Source organism: Equus przewalskii, chromosome 17 (genome assembly GCF_037783145.1).
Source record: "Equus przewalskii isolate Varuska chromosome 17, EquPr2, whole genome shotgun sequence".
Lineage (NCBI taxonomy): Eukaryota > Metazoa > Chordata > Mammalia > Perissodactyla > Equidae > Equus > Equus przewalskii.
The window spans coordinates 3563396-3583851 of NC_091847.1; the positions used below are offsets into that span (position 1 = coordinate 3563396).

Sequence of the window (20456 nt, forward strand, 5' to 3'; positions counted from 1 at the left end):
CGTATTAATGTATTTAAAATTTTTTGTTTGATAATCCTTTGATGTTATTTGACATTTCAAAATAATACTTAAGCTAAAAAGAAATTAAAGCAGTGGTAATGTTGAGTTTGGATTTTCAAACTGTATGTAACTCATCCCCCAGTAGACAATTACTAGAATATGTCAGTGGTTGCAAAGTGGCAGCATGAAAGGAACATAACACACAATGGTTTTTGTAAAAATATGAATTTGCTAATATTTGAAGATGAGGAGATCTCACATTAAATTAGTAGCTTTTCGAAAATCAGCATATCTGATAAGAACTGAGCCTGAATTCCTGTAGGCAGCTGTTGACTGGAACTGTTGCTGTTGCTCCCCTAGGTGGGCAAATGATCTCGTTATTCACAGAATCTGCCACTTCTATTATCTCTTTTCTTTCTTCTTCCCTCCCTTTCTTCTTTCCTCCCTCCCTTCCTTTCTCCCGAGATATAATTCGTATACCATGAAATTCACTTTTTTAAAGTATACAATTTAGTAGTTTTTAATATATTCACAGAGTTGTGCAACCATTACCACTGTCTGATTCCACAACATTTGATCACCACTTTTTGTACCTGTTCGCAGTCATTCTCTATTTTCCATACTCTAGCCCTAGGAAACAACTAATCTATTTTGTCTCTATAAGATTTGAGTGTTTTGGACATTTCATATAAATGCAGTCATACATTATGGTGGCCTTTTGTGTCTAGCTTATTTCATTTAGCATGTTTTTAAGGTTTGCAACATTTCATTCCTTTTAATGATGGAACATGACTGAATAATATTCCATTGTGTGCATATATACCACTTGTTTATTCACTCATCAGTTAGTTGATGGACATTTGAGTTTTCTCTTTTAGGCTCTTATAAATAATTCTGTATTGAATGTTAGTGTACAAGTTTTTGTGTGGTTATATGTTTTCAGTTCTCTTGGGTATACACCTAGAAGTGGAAATAGTGATTCATATGGTTCCAATTTGTCCACATCTTCGCCAGCAGTTATTATTGTCTGTCATTTTGATTATACCCATCCTAGTGAGTGTGAAGTGGTATGTCATTGTGGTTTTGATTTGCATTTCCGTGATAACTGATGATATTAAGCATCTTCTCAAGTGCTTATTGGCCATTTTTATATCATCTTTGAAGAAATCTCTATTGAAATCCTTTGCCCGTTTTATAATTGGGTTGGTTGTCTTGTTATTGTTGAGTTGTAATAATTCTTTATATATTCTGTATATTAAACCCTTATTATCAGTTAGATGATTTGCAAATGCTTTCTCCCATTTCTGTAGATTGTCTTGTCACTATCTTGATAGTGTCCTTTGCACAAAAATGTTTAATTTTGATGAAGTCCAATTTATTTTTTCATTTGTTGCTTGTGCTTTTCGTGTCACATTTAAGAAACTATTGCCTAACCCAAGGCCATGAAGATTTATATCTCTGTTCCTTTCTAAGAGTTTTATAGTTTTAGCTTTTACATTTAGCTCTTTGATCCATTTTGAATTAATTTTTGTATATTGTCTGAGGTAGGGGTCCAACTTCATGCTTTGGCATGTGGATATCCAGTTGTCCAGCACCATTTATTGAAGACTATTCTTTCCCCATTTTCTTGGCACCCTTGTCAAAAATCATTTGACCATAGATGTTTGCGTTTCTTTCTTGACTCTCAATTATATTCCACCAGTCTTTATCCTTATGTCAGTATTCCCACTATTTTGATTGCTATAGCTTTGTAGTAAATTTTGAAATCAGGAAATGTGAGTGCTCCACCTTTATTTCTCTTTTTTAGTGTTGTTTTAGGCTATTCAGGGCCCCTTGTAGGTCTATATGAATTTAAGGATCAGCTTTTCCATATTTGCAAAAAAGGCCATTGGAATTTTGATAGAGATTGCATTGACTGTGTAGATCACTTTGGGATTGTCGCCCTCTTAAAAATAGTATCTTCCAGGGGCCATCCTGGTGGTGTAGTGGTTAAGTTCATGTACTCTGCTTCAGCGGCCTGGGGTTTGCGGATTCAGATCCTGGGCACGGACCTACACACTCCTCATCAAGCCATGCTGTGGTGGTGTCCCACATACGAAATAGAGGAAGACTGGCACAGATTGTAGCTCAGGGACAATCTTCCTCAAGCAAAAGAGGAAGATTGGCAACAGATATTATTAGCTCAGGGCCAGTCTCACTCACCAAAAGAATATAAGAAGAAGAAGAAGAAGAAGAAGAAGAGTATCTTCCAATCCATAAACATGGGATGTCTTTCCATATATTTAGACGTTTCAATTTCTTTCAGTAATGTTTTGTAGTTTTCAGTGTACAAGACTTGTTTTTTTGTTAAATATATTCCTAAATACTTTATTCTTTTTGATGCTATTATAAATGGAATTTATTTCTTAATTTCATTTCCGTATTGTTCATTGCTCGTGTGTAGAAATACAACTGATGTTTGAATATTGATCCTGTATCCTGCAACTGTGCTGAACTCTTTCATTAGCTTTAATAGTGTTTTTGTGAACTTTTTAGGGCTTTCTGTTTACAGGATTGTCACTTGCACATAGGGATAGTTTTACTTCTTATCCAATCTGGATTCCTTTTACTTCATTTTCTTGCCTCAGCTTCTGATTGCAACCTCCAGCACAATGTTAAATAGGAGTGATAAGACTGGACATCCTTGTCTTGTTCCTGATCTTAGGGAGTATGCATCCAGTCTTTCACCATTAAGTATGGGTTTTTCATGGATGCCCTTTATCAACTTGAGGAAATTCCCTTCTATCCCTAGTCTTTTCAGTATTAAAGGCAGTTGGATTTTGGCATGTGCATTTTCTGTGTCTACTGAGATGATCATATGGTTTTTGTCCTTTATTCTATCAATGTGGTTTTTTGCATTGATTGATTTTTGTATGCTGAACCTGCCTTGCTTTTGTGGGGTATATCTCACGTGTTTATGGTGTATAATTCCTTTTTCTATGTTCTGGATGAAGTGTGCTATTACTTTGTTGAGGATTTTTGTATCTATATTAACAAAAGTATCAATCTGCAGTTTTCTCTTCTTGTAATGTCTTTGGTTGGTTATCAGAGTAATACTGGCTTTCATATTCTCTCTCTCTTTTTTTAAATGATTGGTGGTAATTCTTCCTTAAATTTTTGTTTCTGGGAAGATTTTCATTTCTAATTCAATCTCTTTACTTTTTATAGTTCCGTTCAGATGTTTAAATTTCTTCTTGAGTTGGTTTTGGTCATTTGTATCTTTCTAATAATTTGTCTGTTTCATCTAGGTAATCTAATTTGTTGTTGTACAGTTGTTCATAGTATTCCTTTATCCTTTTCATTTCTGTAAGGCTGATAGTAATGTTCCTTTAATTCCTGAGTTTAGTTATTTATGTCTTCCCCCTTTTTCTTATTTAGTCTAGCTATAAGCTTGTCAATTTTATTGATCTTTTCAAAGAACAAATTTGTTGTTTCATTGATTTTTAAAATTTCTATTTTTATTTTTTAGTTTATCTATTGCCACTCTAATCCTTTTTGGGTTTTTTCCTTCTACTTACTTTAGGTTTAAAATGCTTTTCTTCTTCCAGTGTCTTAAGGTTCAAGGTTAGGTTATTGATTTGAGATCTTTCTTGACTTTTAATATAAACATTTACAGTTATAAATATCTCTTTTAGTTGCACTTTAGGTGCATCCAATAAGTTTCAATATGTTTTGTTTTCATTTTCATTCATCTCAAAGTATTTTCAAATTTTCCTGATGACTTCTTTTTTTTGTTCTTTTTTCTTTTTAGAATTTTTTTTTTTTCCCTTTTTATCCCCAAAGCCCCCCGGTACATAGTTGCATATTCTTTGTTGTGAGTCCTTCTAGTTGTGGCATGTGGGATGCTGCCTCAGCGTGGTTTGATGAGCAGTGCCATGTCCGCGCCCGGGATTCGAGCCAATGAAACACTGGGCTGCCTGCAGCGGAGTGCACGAACTTAACCACTCGGCCACGGGGCCAGCCCCCCTCATGACTTCTTTTTTGATCAACGTTGGTTCTTTAGGAATGTGTTGTTTAATTTGCACGTATTTGTGAATTCCCCAAATTTTCCTCTATAATCAATTTCTAATTTCATTGCGTTGTTGTCAGGGAACATACTTCATATCGCATCAGTCCGTTTACACTTACTGAGATTAGTTTTATTGCCTAACATATGGTGTGTTCTGGAAAATGTTCTTCATGCATTTGAGAAGAATGTGTATTCTGCTGTTTTGGGGTTGAGTATTCTGTAGCTCTCTATTAAGTTTAGTTGTTTTCTGGTGTTATTCAAGTCTTCAGTTTTTTCATTGATTTTCTGTGTACTTGTTTTACTCATTATTGAAAATGGGACATTGAAATCTATTATTTTCAAATTGTCTATTTCTTGTTTCAACTCTTATTTTTTTTCTTTATGTACTTTCAAGAGTCTGTTGTTAAGTGCATACATGCATATAATTACTATATCTTGATGACTTGGCCATTCTTTCATTATAAATGTCCTTCTTTGTCTCTAATAACAATCTTTATATTATATTTTATTTTGTCTGCTATTAGTATAGCCGTTCCATGTCTCTTTTGGCTACTGTTTACGTGGTATGTTTTTTTCTGTCTTTTTGCTTTTAGCCTATTTTGTCTTTGAATCTAAAGTGTGTCTATTGTATACAGCATATAGTTGGAACATATTTTTTATCTATTCTTCTAATCTCTACCTTTTTACTGGTTTGTTCATTCCACTTATATTTAATGTAATTACACATAAGGTAGGATTACATCTGCCATTTTAAATTTGTATTAGGTCTCTTTTTTTTTCTTCACTTTTTCGGTTTCCTTATTCCTCCATTCCTGCCCTCTTTTGTGTTAAATAGATATTTTCTAGGGTGCTATTTTAATTTTCTTGTTTCTTTTGCTATTTTTTAAAAAATTTATCTTTTAATGGTTTACTTGGGGATTAAAATTAACTTCTCAACTTAGAACAATTTATTTTGAGTTAATACCAACTTAATTACAGTGGTATACAAACACTTTTCTTTTATATAACTCCTTCCTTCCCCTTTCCTTTGTGCTATTATTAATATACTAATTATATCATTATGTATTAGATGCCCAAGAACATACTTATGATTATTGCTTTATGCAATTTCTTTAAACCTGTGTATTAGTCCCCTGTTGCTGCTTGTGTAGAAAAGAGTTAATGTAGCAGGCTTACTGCTTGTCCTTAGAATCAACCACTTATGAGGTCCATCCTTGGCTGGCATTTCAGGAAGGCCCACCTACCTGACTGATAAGAATGGTATACTGTGCCTAAAATGCTTGTACAAAGAATATAGTTTATTCTGAACACTGTTTTTTCTGGGAGTCTGGACTTTGGGTTTGTGCTGGGCAGAGGGTACCTGTATGATCAGCCCCTAGTAAAAACCCTGGGTGCTGAGTCTCTGATGATCTTTCCTGGTTGGTGACATTTCATACATGTTGTCATAACTCATTGCTGGGGGTGGAATTAAGTGTGTCCTATGTGATTCTACTGAAGAAAGGTCCTCGGAGCTTGCCCTGGCCTCCCCTGACTTTGCCCCGTGTGCCCTTTCCCTTTGCCGATTTTGCTTTGTATCCTTTCACCATAATAAATTATAGCTATCAGTGATTATATTGTTGAGTCCTCTAGTAAGTCATTAAACAAGTCTTGAATACTCCCTACATACTGCTGTAACAGCTTATGGCAAATTCAATGGCTTAAAACAGCATAAGTTTATTACCTTACAGTTTTGGAAGTTAGAAGTCTGAAATCACTGGGTCAGCATTGCTGTGTTCCTTCTGGAGGCTTTAGGGGAGTATCCATTTTCTTACCTTTTCCACCTTCTGGCAGCCACCTGCATTCATTGGCTCATGGCCATCCCATCCCATCTTCAAAGCCAACATTTGGTCAAGCCTTTCTCATGCAGCATCACTTTGACACTCACTTTCCTGCTTGTTCCTTTCATTTATAAGGACTCCTGTGATTATCTTGGGTCTAGCCAAATAATCCAGGATTATCTTCCCATCTTAAATTTCTTGATTTATCATATCTGCAAAGTCCCCTTTGCCACTTAAAGTAATATATATGCAAAGGTTTTAGGAATTGGGACCTGAACATCTTTGGGGTCGACTATTTTTGGACCTACCAAGTTGGATAGAGAAATATAAAGAACTAGAAACAAATATATTTATGCTGTCTTTTATCTTTACTTATGTAATCATCCTTACTGGTGCTCTTTCTGCATGTGGATTGGATTTACTGTCCAGTGTCCTTTCATTCCAGCCTGAAGGACTCTCTTGTTATTTCTTGTAGGGTAAATTTGGTTGTGAGGACTTCTCTGTGTTGGTATATCTAGGAATGTCTTAATTTTGTCTTCAGTTTTGCAGGATGCAGAATTCTCGGTTGACAGTCTTTTTCTTTTAGTACTTGGAATATGTCATCCCACTGCCTTCTGGCCTCCTAGGTAACCAGCCGGAAATCACTTAGCATCCTGGTACATGATGAGTTCCTTCTCTCTTGCTGTTCTCAAGATTCTTCGTCTTTCAACAGTTTGATTATGATGTCTCTAGGTGTGCATCACTTTGATTTTATTCTACTTGGAGTTTGTTGAGCTTCTTGGATATGCAGATTGTTTGTCACCATATTTGGGAAGTTTCTGGCCATTATTTCTTGAAATATTCTTTCTGCCCATTTCTTTTTCTCCTTTTGTCTTGGGACTCCTGTTATGTATTTGTTGGTGTGCTTGACAGTTTCAGTTGTACTTTATAACTTCAAAATTTCTATCTGGTTCCTTTTATAATTTCTGTTTTCTTTACTGATACTGTTTGATGCAACATCATTCTCATAGATTCTTTAGTTCTTTAGACATGGCTTCCTTAGTTCCTTGAACATATTTAAAATAGCTGATTTAATGTCTTTGTCTAGTTAGTCCAACAGTTGGGCTTCCTCAGGGTCAGTTTGTTGATTACTTTTTTCTCTGTGTATAGACCACCCTGTCTTTACATGTCTCATAATTTTTTCTTAAAAACTGGACGTTTAAAAAGTTATAATTAACTACCTCTGGAAATGAGATTCTCCTCCCTCCTCAGTGTTTTTTGTTTATTGTTATTATTTGTTTGTTTAGTGACCTTCCAGAACTGATTTTTTTAAAAGTCTACGTTCTTTGTTGTGCGTGGTCATTGAAGACTGGTCAGTTAATTTAGTTGGCAACTAATGATTAGACGGAGATGTCCTTAGATGCCTGGAACCAGAAAGTCTCTCAGTCTTTTTTTGAGAGGTTCTCTCTGTATGTGTTGGGGCTGGTCTTCAACATTCATCTAGGCATTTACAACTCCATCTTAGCCTTCACTTACTGCTGCACAGAGCCTCAAGGTTAGCCAGAAGTGAAAGCCTCAGGCCTTCTTATGCCTTTCTTAAGTATGCAACAACGCCGGGTATTTATCTGACTTCTAGATTCCCAGGAATCTGTTGGAACTTTTCAAAACTCCCTGTTGACATCCCTGTTGACAAAATAAAAGCATTTTCCATCTTATTCCTCAGCTTTTCTAAAAGAATTTTTTATTAACCTATTGTTTACCCTAACTGTTCTCCCCTTTCTCAGACAATTGAGATGTGCAGCAGTGCCTGTGTTTGGTTTCAACAAACGCCCCAAGCTCTTTGCACTGTAAGAGCTTTGAGTCAGATTAAATAAAGACACTCGTTGAAGTGGAGTCTACCAGCCAACCACTAGACGGTCAAATAATGACAGTTTTTTGGGACTCAGACTTTGAAGGTGTTCCCATCCCGTTCTGCCCTCCCCAGTGGCTACAAGGCTGTTCATTTTCACTGTGACTGTGGACTGTTGGTTTACCTTGCAGGGGGCAGGGGATAGAAATAGGGAACGTCAGACTACCACAAGGCTCTCTCTTTTTATCAGGACTCTTAAATGCTGCCCAGATTGCTGTAAGCCTTTGGTTAATTCCAGAGTCCTAAAAAAGTTGATTCTGACAACTTTTTTCTTTTATAGAAGAGAGATTTTCTGTAGGTCTTTACTGTTTTTGTTGATGTCCTCCCTTTTCTCGCAAACATGACCTTTTCTACTCATCTTTGTATCTGCTATTGCCCTGTAGGAATTTGAGTTTATTAGATTAACTCTTAAGATTTTGACTCTCAAAAATTCTGAATTTTTTTTTCCAGCTTAGATAGACAGAAGCCTAAAAAATACTGAGTTAAATTTAATATAAAATAGTAGTGATCTTTAGTTTGTTTTCAATAATTGAGTATCTGGGAAAAATAAAGCATCTCTCCCCAGCAGAATGTGTGAAGTATTAATATTGTATATTTCTCATTAGTGTTATTTATACTTTTTCTTTTGTGGCTGCCTCTTCTTTTTATTGTTAACATGTTTGTCTTTTTACTTCCTAAGGCAGTAAAGAATGCTGATGGGAGAACTATTTCCCTAATTTTCAAGTTGTCAAGCTGGTTGCCATAATGGGTGAGTTCAAACTAAAAGCACTTTTCGTCTATAATTAAAAGATGAGAGAGAAAGATTTTTCTCTGTGTGTATGAGAAACGTTTTTATGAAGAAATTTTATGATGTAGTAGATTTAAGTAATGTTTTGTATTTATTTACTTAATAGATTTTCAGTTAAAGCACGTTTTGTGTTAACTGTTAGGGTTTTGGGATGACCGTTTTATGTAGGACATAGTAGGGATATTCAGAATAAATTGTTAAGATGGATTGTGATTTTTCTTAGGATCTTAGGATGGATTGTAATCAATTTTCTTTTGATGGCCAAAGAGAATACTTGATAAAGAAGCCTGACTTTTAAAAGTTGAGTAAATGCTGAGGAATGAATTTTTGTAATGACCCAACAATGTTATAGATAGACTGAAGAAAGTAGCAGCATTAAAATAATAAATTAAAATTTTATAACAGAACAGAGCAACATATCATTGGTACTCAGGGAGGATATGTTTTACAACTCTCGTGAATATCCTGTTATCTTGTGAGTATCCTGTGGTATCATCATGTTAAGGTGAAAGGGAAGCTAAAGTATGGGAATAGGTTGTGGGTGTTCAGTTTACATATCATTTTGTTTTCTTCTTTATCTCCTTTTCTTTTTTATTTTTTGCCTTTTCTCCTTGGGGTGGAGGGTTCCAATGTGAGGCAGGGATTGGAGAGGGAAACATTACAGAGAAATGGAGCCAATGGCCCACTCTATCCTACATGGGGAAAAATGGACTGAGTAGTTGGAAGCTAAGTTTTTAAATTAGACTCATTCTCATGTCTTAACTGACACGTACTTGCCAGTGTTTGTCTTTGTCACAATTTGTCACACTTTTCCAAACACTTGCTTAACAAATGTATTATTTACTCTTATATGTGTATGTATGACATTATAGGCCAAAGATCTTAAATTTGTCCATCATCTTTCGTGGAAGGTCTAGCACACTTTCGTGTGTCTACTTGTGGCAGATGTGTAAGCCAAAACTCTACCTTCCTACTTTTTACATTTCTCTTTTTGTAACCATGAGTGCAGTGCTGTCATGTAGTCCAAATTCTCCACTCTTTTCAGCTTCACCTCTAGTTCCAAATTGGATGTCCTTTTACTGAACTCCTGTCAACTTCATTTTGGTTATTTTCACTTATGATCTGAGCTGTGTATTATACAAATTGATTTCTACCTTACTTCTCAAATAATGCTTCACTATAGTAAGCCATAAAGCAAAGAACAGTTATTGCTTAAAAACATATACAAAGGTGAACACAGAAAACCATGAGTATTTAAGAGTAAATCACAGATAGCTGAATTTTTGATTGAGGATGTTCTCCTGTATTTTTTTTTCAAATATAATTAATAAGCATATAACGTATCTAATTAACTATTTCTAGTAAAAGATTTTATTTGAAATTATTTCCCAAATGTTTTCTGTGTTTGTGCTCAGCTAAATGTTCTTTCAGCATGTGTCAGAAACCCACTGCTTCTTCATTGTGACTTGGTCAGACTCTGGGATCCTCTGGGCATCCTCACTGCCTTTTGGATCAACTCATCATGTTTGACATTTATAACCTCCCTAATCTGCCAAGCACCTGTGACCACCACAGAGATTCTTAATAGAGCAAAACCATCTAAGAACTGTTAAAAACAATGCTAATAGTGTGTGTTCACTACTTCGCTTGATCTTTCGTGGATTTGTTAGCTTACATCTTGTCAGGCTCCTCAAAGTAAGTTTCCTGTTGGGTACTTATCTACCATGTGATGCTTCTTCAAGCCAGAAAAAAGAAGGAACTCTGTTAAGTTGCCCTTCATTTGTATGTCCTCTCCTTAAGAAGTTACTTTTATTCAAATTCTTTACTTTCTTACATCTACAATAGAAAATACTTCTCATTTTTTAAACGAGGAAATTAGTATATGTAAATATGATAAGAAATTTAAGCCAGAGCCTTCCCAGGCATTTATTTATTTAGTATTTTGATATTGAACGTATGAAAATGCCTAAATTCAAGTGTTTAAGTTTCTAGTAATGAAGGAAATAATTGGAAAATAAATACACTTAAATATTAGAGTTCCTCTCTCCCCAGTGTAGAATTAAGGATCTTACCTTTCTTAAGAAGGTTACATCAGATAATTTTATTCCAGTTGATATTATTCTCAGTTTAGTCTTTTTTAAGGGAAGATGTATTTTTGTCAATAAATGACATAGTCAGGCTTGGAGCCATGGACAGTATACATGTTGTAATTACATTATGCTTGACTGGTGCAGTTACTATTTGGCTAAGCTAATGTTATGATGAAATTTTGTGTTACAAAGGATACTTTGTGAAGGATTATAAACATTTCTCTAAAAATGGAAATTAATAAAATCTTTAGAGCCGTTAATTTTAATATGCAAATAGTTTCACTATATAGCAATATATTGAGTGATATAAAAACTTAATATATTAGAGAAGTCAGCTGTTTGTGTATTTGAAAGACTGATGAAGCCTTTGAATTACCACATTCTTTTTAATTATTTCCCCTTAGAGTATAAAGCATGTTTTAATTATTACTACTCTGGAACATAAATTATTGCTCACCAAAATGGTTGCATTTTAAAATGTAAGCAGTAAAGTCCCTCAATTCCTTTATTTATCGGTTGTTGATTATCATTAGTAGAATTGATTTACTAGTGAAAATCAATTAAATTTTTCCTGAAGTTTTCCAGAGAGCGTATAATTCGTATTACTAGGAGGCTCGTACTTATAGTCTTGCAAAGAAATCTTTGATGTATTTGGAAGAGATGAAAAGTTCATAGTTCATGATCCTTTCACTCAGTTTTATAGATTCAGTACTTTGAATGGATTTTTCTTGCATTGTTACTTTTTAAATTGTTACTGGCTGAGGTCATTAAATAGTCTGTTAAATGTGTGTAGTCATGTTGAGCCTTATGGTGAAGAAGTTCAAGAAAACACTTCCAAATATCAGTAGTGCATTATCCACAGATAAAGATTTTCTTTGTTTCTGACTTGAAGTACTGATAAAAGAGAACTCTAAAAGGAATTCTGTACTTTGAATATACATGCTAAATAATGATGATATTTATAGAAAGTTGTTTATTGTTTTAATTAAGATTTTAGGTGTCTTGTTGGTGTTTTGTTTAGGAGTCATAGAAAATAACACACGGCTGTTTTGACCCATATCCTAGGATGTTACATCATTAGAAGAATCAGAATGACTTTTTCTTGCCTATAAATGTCTCATATGTGGACACCTAGTATGTTGCTAGTGCTTGGAGTATAGTGCAGTTTTAATGTTACTTGTTTTCAGTTTTTAAAGAATTAAAATTTTATTTCACCAGAATAACAGAAGTGTAGGCATTGAGAATGTTCTAGATGCAGTTTTGCGTTAATTTTTGTGTGTGTATGTGGTGAGGAAGATTGGCCCTGAGCTAATGTGTTGCCAATCTTCCTCTTTTTGCTTGAGGAAGATTGTCACTGAGCTAACATCTGTGCCAGTCTTCCTCCGTTTTATGTGGGATCCCGCCACAAGGTGGCTTGACAAACAGTGCTAGGTCTGTGCCCGGGATCTGAACCTGCGAACCCTGGGCTGCTGAAGTGGAGTGTGCAAACTTAACCACTATGCCACTGGGCTGGCCCCACATTAGTGCATTTTTTGCATTAGATTTCACTATAAATTTTGTGTTTGATGTCTATGATAAATACATATTGAAATTACAATTCTGTGTGTATGTTACTTTAAAAATACGTAGATGATCAGCAAGCTTTGAACTCAATCATGCAAGATTTGGCTGTTCTTCATAAGGCCAGTCGACCAGCATTATCGTTACAGGAAACCAGAAAAACAAAATCTTCATCACCAAAAAAGCAGGTATTTGTTTCAATAATATTTTAATAAATATATATTGTTGTTTTGTAAATTATTTTCCTTGAATATTGTGATCTTATAGAGAGTTTGTTTACAGTGTTTAGCTTTTACGCTTTTGAATCACATATTTTGTTGTCTGTCATGCATTTTTCCATAAGAGTGTATGTTTTTAAAAAACGGTAGTTTTATTTAATGTGCTAACTGCTCTCTAAAACTGATATTTCATCCATTCTTAAAGCACTTAAGATAAGCAAATGATTTTTATTTAAAATAGTCTATTATTTTGTATATTTACAAATGAGGATCATTTTGATTCTTATAAAGATAATTTGTTTGGGATGTCCACTATGAAAAGTGGAAATATACTATTCTACATTTCCCTTTAACAGTATTCTCAAATGTCTTCTCGCCGTGATGCCGTCGCTGATAGGTCTTGGTGCTTTCCTCTTGAGCCCAGATTCAGCAACTTGGTTCTCAACTCGGCTCTTTGGCAGACACTATCAGTCGATTGGAGTTGACACTGAAAATGAAACCTCCCTCCCCTGCTTTAAAAATAGCTCTATTTTAGATGAGTGACTAAGAAAAAAATGATTTGGAAATTTTATGTGATCTCTGAAATGATTTGTCATTTCATTACAGAATGATGTCCGAGTCAAATTTGAACATAGAGGAGAAAAAAGGTAAAGAAAGAGACACTACATGCCGGTTTGTTGATGTAATCAAATGTGCATCCTAGTTAAAGCCATTAGAGATTCTTTCTAAATTTTAATGAAAATTCATGGGTTGCAAGTTGAGAGTGGAATAATAGTCCTTGGTATTGTGTAACATGCACTTAGACTTAAGATAGAATCTGTCAAAATTCAGGCTAAACATTAAAAATTACTGATGTTTTTACTTCGTAATATTAGGAAATACATAAGATCATCACCTAATGCACCCTTTAAATATTACCATTTCCTTCTATTTTACTCAGTGGAAATTAAATATATTTCTCCTCATCATAATTATATCATTCCTTCAGATGCTCTACAGAATTTATGTATTTGGACTCAGCATTCACAGTTTTGATTATTCTCAGATGTCGATCATACGACATGTATTTAATTAGTAACATTGAGGAAAGAGAGTTGGAATGGTGCTGTAAATTATTTAGCACAGGTGTAAGCCTAGCCTTCCACTGGATATCTGTGTCTCAGTGCATTGGTGGAGATGGTGGTAGTGGTTGACAACAGAATTGCTAGCAAGGCCTAATAGGAGTTAGAGAAGATAGGATTTCATTTCTGTTATTAGTATCTCATTAAATTAATTTAATGAAAGATCTATCCATTTTAGGGACTTTAAAAAGGCTCACAAATGATATAACCTGAAGATGTAAAAATGTTTTACACAGATGTTTAAAAAATGGGATATACCAGATACACCTTACAAGTGTTGTCAAATCTTCTTTTTTCCTATTACAATTCTTCTATGGATATTTTCTCAATTGTAATTTATTTTTTGAGTATTTACTATATGGTGGGCCATGAAGGAATAAAGTGAGTGAAACAGACATCATTCCTCCCCTTAGAGAGTTCACAGTCTAGCTACAGTAGTCTCCAAGCTCAGGTGCATGCTCCCCAGGGGCTGCACAGGCCAACCCTTTGCAATATAGGAAGAAAATACTAGAATTTTAAAATTTTAGTCCTCTAAAGATATTTATTTTGGGGGTATGCTTACATGATGTGCTCAAAAACATGGAGTTGATAAGGGTACAGAAATCAAAATTTGAATCCCCAAAGAATGGCTTTATTCTTCTTAACAGTTTTGTTGCATTCCGTTTATGGATGTCACATAGTTGGGTTTAATCACTCTCAACAAACATTTTAGATTGCTCTGTAATATTCATATAACAGTTTCAGTGAGAGTTATAAACTACAGAGCATTCTGAGAATTTCTTTTTTATAATTTTTATTAGGATAGAACAAACTTGAGTTTTTTAACTTTGTGTTAAGAATTAGTGCACTTGATCAAAATTGAGCTGTTGTAGTGTTCAAGTAAAGTGAATGTTAACATTTTTGCTTAATTTTGTATTTCTCTACACAAGAGATAAATCTGATATGTTATTTAACTATACCTAAAAAAATAAAATATCTTAAAATTCTGTCTCTATAGAATCCTTCAGTTCCCCAGACCAGTTAAACTGGAAGATCTGAGGTCTAAAGCTAAAATTGCCTTTGGACAGTCTATGGATCTCCATTATACCAATAACGAGGTAAACACATATAGTTTAACTTTCAGTAGTTCTTTGGAAAGTAGTGTGTTCATTTAAGAGATTGCTTTAAGACTGTTGTGCTTTTATTTAGGGATTGATAAGGATAGAAAAATAATCACAAGTAAATTTGTAAATTTTAACTTATTAAAGTGAATTTTTCCATTGTGGAAAATATTGAAAGGTGCTACTCTGCAAATAATTGAATGAGAATCTATTAAAGGAGGAAATATATGTATTACTAAGAAGTTTGCTACTTATTTATGTTTTATTTTTCTCTGTGTACTTTATTGATGAACTCTTTTTTTCTCATACTCTACACTTGACTACAGAGACAATAGAGCTTTGGTAGTTGGCCAGTTTCGTTAAAACTTAAAGGATTATTTTCATGTTGTAGACATGTTTAGATCAGTATGTTTATGTTTGGGAGTCAGTACACGTGATCTTAGAGCTCACTCTGGCGCTGAGGAGCTCTGTGTTCTGGGGAACCTGCTTTTGAACCTTCTGTAAAATTCAGTTTGGATTACATCACCTCTGAGGTTTCTTTCAGGTCCTATGAGATCTCAAGATATTGAGATCTTGAAATTTTCAGGGACGATGTAGTTAATTGGTTAATTTGTTGTTGGGTTTTTCTCTCAGAAAATACTTGTTGAATTTGCCAGGTATAATGCTGTCATTTGTGAATTGCAGCTCCTCATGGAGTTTATAGACTTGTGGTAGAAGCAGATAATTAATAAATGAATTGTATAAATATATGGAGTTCTTTGAAGGAAATGCATGAAGTGTTGTGATAGAGAATAAAGGCAAGGGCAGTAGTGGCCTATTTAGATAGTACTCAGGAAGAACTAACTGTGGTGCTGATATTTAAGCACTGAGACGAAGTGTGAGAGACCAACCCTGCAGGGAGTTTAGGGGAAGACCGTTCCTGGTAGAGAGAGCAGCTTGAGAGCAGTGCATACCAAGATCCTAAGACAGAAAAGACTTGTGCTTTTCAGGAATGGAAAAGGTGTGCAAGTGGGAATGGAGTGACACTGGAGAGCTCAGTAAAAATTAGTTTGAGAAAACATGTGAAAGTGCTTTGCAAATGTTAAAGCATTGTGCCAATAAAAATATTTGAAAATATTATATTTTCAAATAAATTCTTGTTAATTTAAAGCAAAAGAATATGCTAATGTAGCTTGTCTGAAGAAACCGCTTGCAGCTGAAAGTGGAAAATATTTTGATAAAGTAAAAATCCATATCCAAACAAATAATATCCCTGAACAAAGTGATGAATACCATCCTATAGTAATACCTTAAAATTTTATTTTTCAAATACTTTTTGGGTTTTCAGTTAGCCATGAACACCTCTTGTTGCCTGGCCCTGTCTTGGTACTTATTATTTCTGTTTGTGCTGGTCTGATTTTCAGCTGCTAGCCCCTGAGACTCTGAGGGCGTTTCAGAGGTACAGCCGTAGGATTTAGGCTGAAGTACATATGGGGGTGACAGGTGGGAGATGAGGCTCAAGGAGGGGGTGTGGGTGGGAGGTGGGGATGGATGGCCTCCACTTACCCACAGTGGTAACTTGCTGGATAGTACACCCTTTATAGGCCTCCTGCTCTTCCGTATCTTCCCCATTCCCCTACCAGTGCTTCCTAGTATTTTTTTCCCACATAAACAGACTTGAACTTGAATCTTTATCTCATGGTATGATTCTATGGGAACTCAGATATATCTTTGTTTCTGTTTGTTCTAAAATTATATCATGGAAAACTTTTAGATGCCAAGATACCTTAAGACTACAATATTGTCTTGATCTACCAGCCTAGTAGGTCTATCAAGAAAACTGTTAGTTTGACGTGATTTGTTCACATATTTTATGTATTCTAGCTCCTAGAGTTGCTGTTTCTTTTCTGAGTTCTCCCAATTTGTTTATATAATTTTTGTAGTGTTTTCTTGAGGATTGACATCAAACTAACTGATCTATAGTTTCAGGAATCCTCTCCCATTTTTAAAACTTGGAAAATTTCTCCATTTTCAATTTCTTTTGCTCATGATTTCTGAAAGATTTTTGGGAGTGATTCTACCATTATATATGGGTGGCCTCTTGGCAGGAATGTGGTAGAGGAGGCATTAGGGTAAGATGATGATGTTTAAAATTTCTTGCAATTCAGACATCCTGTGAGAGTCTGTGATTCTGTGAGTTACCCATGTCCTGATTCACATCATGACAAACCCAGTGCATGCTCTTGGACATTGAGGGTACTGGGGAAAAACTTAGAAGGGGTGTTAGTTTTGTGGACCTGTGGACAAACAAAAAACTTATTTATACTGCTTGTTATTCCAGTTCTATAAATATTTTTTCTAGTGTAATATAAATTCCAGTGTTCTAAAAGAACCATTATTCTATAAACTTCTAGTTTGCCAGAATCAAAACAACCAGGAAATTTAAGCTGGGATTGGTTGGATTTGTTAGTTGAGTTCCTCTTTAATAAAATGTTGAGTGTGTGTGTGTTTGTTGTCATGGAGGATAGATGTGGGAGTGTGCAGGCAAAGTAAGTGGATGTTCTGAGATCTTTCCCACTTTAGATGAGAGAGGAAGGAAACTTTCTTAGGACTCTTTTCATGTTTTAATATGTAAAGTCAGGAAGATAATTTACTTCTTTCCAATTTAGGTTCTATTTAATGGGTTTTGGGACTCAAGTTTTAGTTTCCTTTCCAGGAAGGATTTATATTAACATATTACTGATCTATCAATAATAAGCCAGAGGGAAATAGATTTCATGAATGAGGCTGAAATGAATTCACCAAGCAGGAAAACATTATGTGGTTTATATAGTATACTTTAGACAAGCTGGGACTTGTTCTTGACTGTTAGTCCTCATTTTAAAATTTGTAATAGGTGGCCTTAGAACATACAAGGGATCACATTAGAACTGGAGGCAGTAGTCTAAGCTACTGCTCCAGGCACTCCTCCAGAATGTCCAGATTTCATGTTAGCAAACTGAAGAAGAGCAGAATCATTTATGTTAGTATTTTGTTTATGTGATTTAAACTAGTGTCTTTTCCCCCCCAAAGCAACAGTATCTTGGAGAAGTAGACAATCCAATTTATAAAGAAAATGTGTAGTAGAAGTAAATATTCAGGTTTTCCCCCTTAAACAAAAAATTGGCAAAACAGTCCTCATCATTGCTTTAAAATGTTTTTAGCGCTTAAAGTATAATAAAAGAATGTTGAAGACATGAACAAGATGTACCAATATGGTTCATTATTGATAGGAAAATGAAATGAATTTAATTAAGTAGAACAGGCTTGTTTTATAATACCAAACAGTTATTATTCTTTTTTTATTATAAGAAAATTCTCATGGGGAAAAAAAGGGCCTTGTTAGTAGATAGGTTGTAGTAGTATAAAATTAGCTACAAACAGGAATTGGGGATATAATTTCAAGTACAGAGTAAGTAAATGTAAGCAGATTGTAGGATGGAATTCACATTAGACCTGCTTTCTATTTGTGTCTGACAGCCTTTCTTAAAACAAGGAATTTTTTAAATAAAGAAATCTGCAGAGAATGAATGAACATCACGTCAGCTAGTGGGTTTGGGTACAGATGAAGCTTTCACCTTATCATATTTGTTGAACAATATTTACCAAGTGATTTCTCTTTCCTGTGCTCTGTGTTAATTGCTGGGGGGGCGGGGGGGGGCGGTCCTTGTCCTCAAGGAATTTATACTGTAGAGGACCCAAAACTAACTAGGCCTTTACATTTGAGTGACTTATGTACTGTGCTGTAGGCTAACAAGTGTGAAATATGTTCACTTCTTAGTCTATCCTTCTTTCAATGAAATGGAATATACTTTGAAGATTATTGACTGAGTCATCTTAAACTTACTAAAGTTTACTTTTTTTTTAAAGAAGAAAAAAGTATTTTGATTTTAAGTTGTGTGAATCATGCTTTTTCTCATAGGTGCTTTGTCCTTTATAATCTCTGATTCATGAGAAGACTAATGAAAGCAGATTTCCACATTTAAGATTTACTATGGGATTTTTAGCTTATTTGTTTTAGAGTGTAGTAGTCAAATCACCAGGGTCAAAGAAGGAGCCCCAGGTGGTCTGTAGATTGCAGGCAAACTATTAATGGCACCCCTCCATGGCAGCTGTCACAGATGCTCATTGTATTTGCTGTGTTGATAAGCACACTGGGTAACAATACAAATCCATGGTTACTATTAAAAAAAAAACTGAAAGTTTCATCAATACAGATGGAAGATAGTACCTTTATTTTATACGGTTTTTGTATGTACTCCTTAATGCTGTTTTGGAGTGAAGATACTGTAACTTAAGTTCAGCAATATTATGGAAATATCCTAGAAAATTAATCTTTAATTTTTAAATATGTTTTCTGGAAGAATTTAATGGTTAATAAAGAAAAAACATTTCATCCAGATTCATTTTATGATTTCAGTGGTGGCAGGATGGCTGATCTAGTGGTTAAGATTTGAAGCTCTCACGGCTGGAGCCGAGGTTCGTTTCCTGGTCAGGGAACCACACCATCCAACTGTGGGTTGTTATACTGTGGCGGCTGCCTGTTGCTGTGATTCTGATAGCTATGCTACCAGTATTTCTAACACCAGCAGGGTCACCTGTGGTGGACAGGTTTCAGTGGGGCTTCCACCCTAGGAAGAGGGACCTGGCCACCCACTTCCAGAAAAAGTGGCCATGAAAACTATCTGAGTAGCAGCAGAGTATTGTCTGATATAGCACTGGAAGGTGAGAGGATGGTGCAAAAGACCAGGTAGGGTTCTGTTCTGCTGTACACAGGGTCACTAGGAGTTGGAATCCACGCAAGGCCACTAACAACCAAGGGTGGGAAGAGCAAAACATTTTAGATACATATATTCATGTGGAATTTCATTACACTGACAAAGAGCAAGGTATTTTGAGATTTATAATTTTGTAGTAATGGAGATGCTCCTGGAAGGACTTGACTGGGTGAGATGGCTGCATGATTCCTTGTGTTCCTTTTTGTTTAGTTGGTAATCCCATTAACTACCCAAGATGACTTGGACAAAGCTGTGGAACTGCTGGATCGTAGTATTCATATGAAGAGCCTCAAGATATTACTTGTAATAAATGGAAGTACACAGGTATGAACTGGGACTTTTTTCAGTAAGGATTATAGGCTTTATGCTTGTAAAAGCCAATATATGAAAATGGTTCCATTCTATAATCATCGATCTATTTTCAATATGATTAAATATAAATGTACACATTATAATTGCTATAGTTTAATATCCTTACTCCTTACAACTTTAGCCAAAATTACAAATAAGTATAATATACTATACATAAGAAACTAATAGAAACTGAGAAATTAGGAAGAATTATGTTAGAATTAAAATTCCCAAGAGTAGATTTGATGAGACCCACAAACCATATAGAATATCTAGGTTGTATTTGGTAGGGGAGAGGATTCTGTTTAAAGCCCTAAAGCGGAAGAAGAATAGCATTGATCACCCTTTTTCCTTTGTAGGCTACTAATTTAGAACCACTGCCATCACTAGAAGATTTGGATAACACAGTATTTGGAGCAGAGAGGAAAAAACGGCTTTCTATAATAGGTAAGAAAGCTAATGTTTGAGTCATGAAATGGAATGGATGATTTCTCAGTTTCTTCTTCATCCTTTAATATAGGGTGACACTAAACATAACCCTAATAAATAGCCTATCTCTGTGCTCACTGTAATTTACCTCAGTTAATTATGTTCTAGTATCTGAGGTCCCTTGAAAAGTTATGTCAAGTATTGCAGGATTCATAATCTCCAACTTACATATTTTCTTTCTTTAAATATCC

At 34.9% G+C, this 20456-nt stretch overlaps 1 protein-coding gene across 2 annotated transcripts in view; it reads left to right on the plus strand.

Moving 5' to 3' along the window:
• The window catches only part of MAP3K2 (mitogen-activated protein kinase kinase kinase 2), an 89136-nt gene that overhangs the window by 41754 nt on the left and 26926 nt on the right, over positions 1-20456 (plus strand). For both annotated transcript variants that reach the window (XM_070579596.1, XM_070579597.1), the window contains exons 2-7: positions 8433-8501; positions 12260-12378; positions 13015-13055; positions 14527-14626; positions 19636-19749; positions 20136-20223. In XM_070579596.1, coding sequence (XP_070435697.1) covers positions 8498-8501; positions 12260-12378; positions 13015-13055; positions 14527-14626; positions 19636-19749; positions 20136-20223 — 466 coding nt within the window. In that variant the 5' untranslated portion in view covers positions 8433-8497. The remainder of the gene's footprint in view (positions 1-8432; positions 8502-12259; positions 12379-13014; positions 13056-14526; positions 14627-19635; positions 19750-20135; positions 20224-20456) is intronic.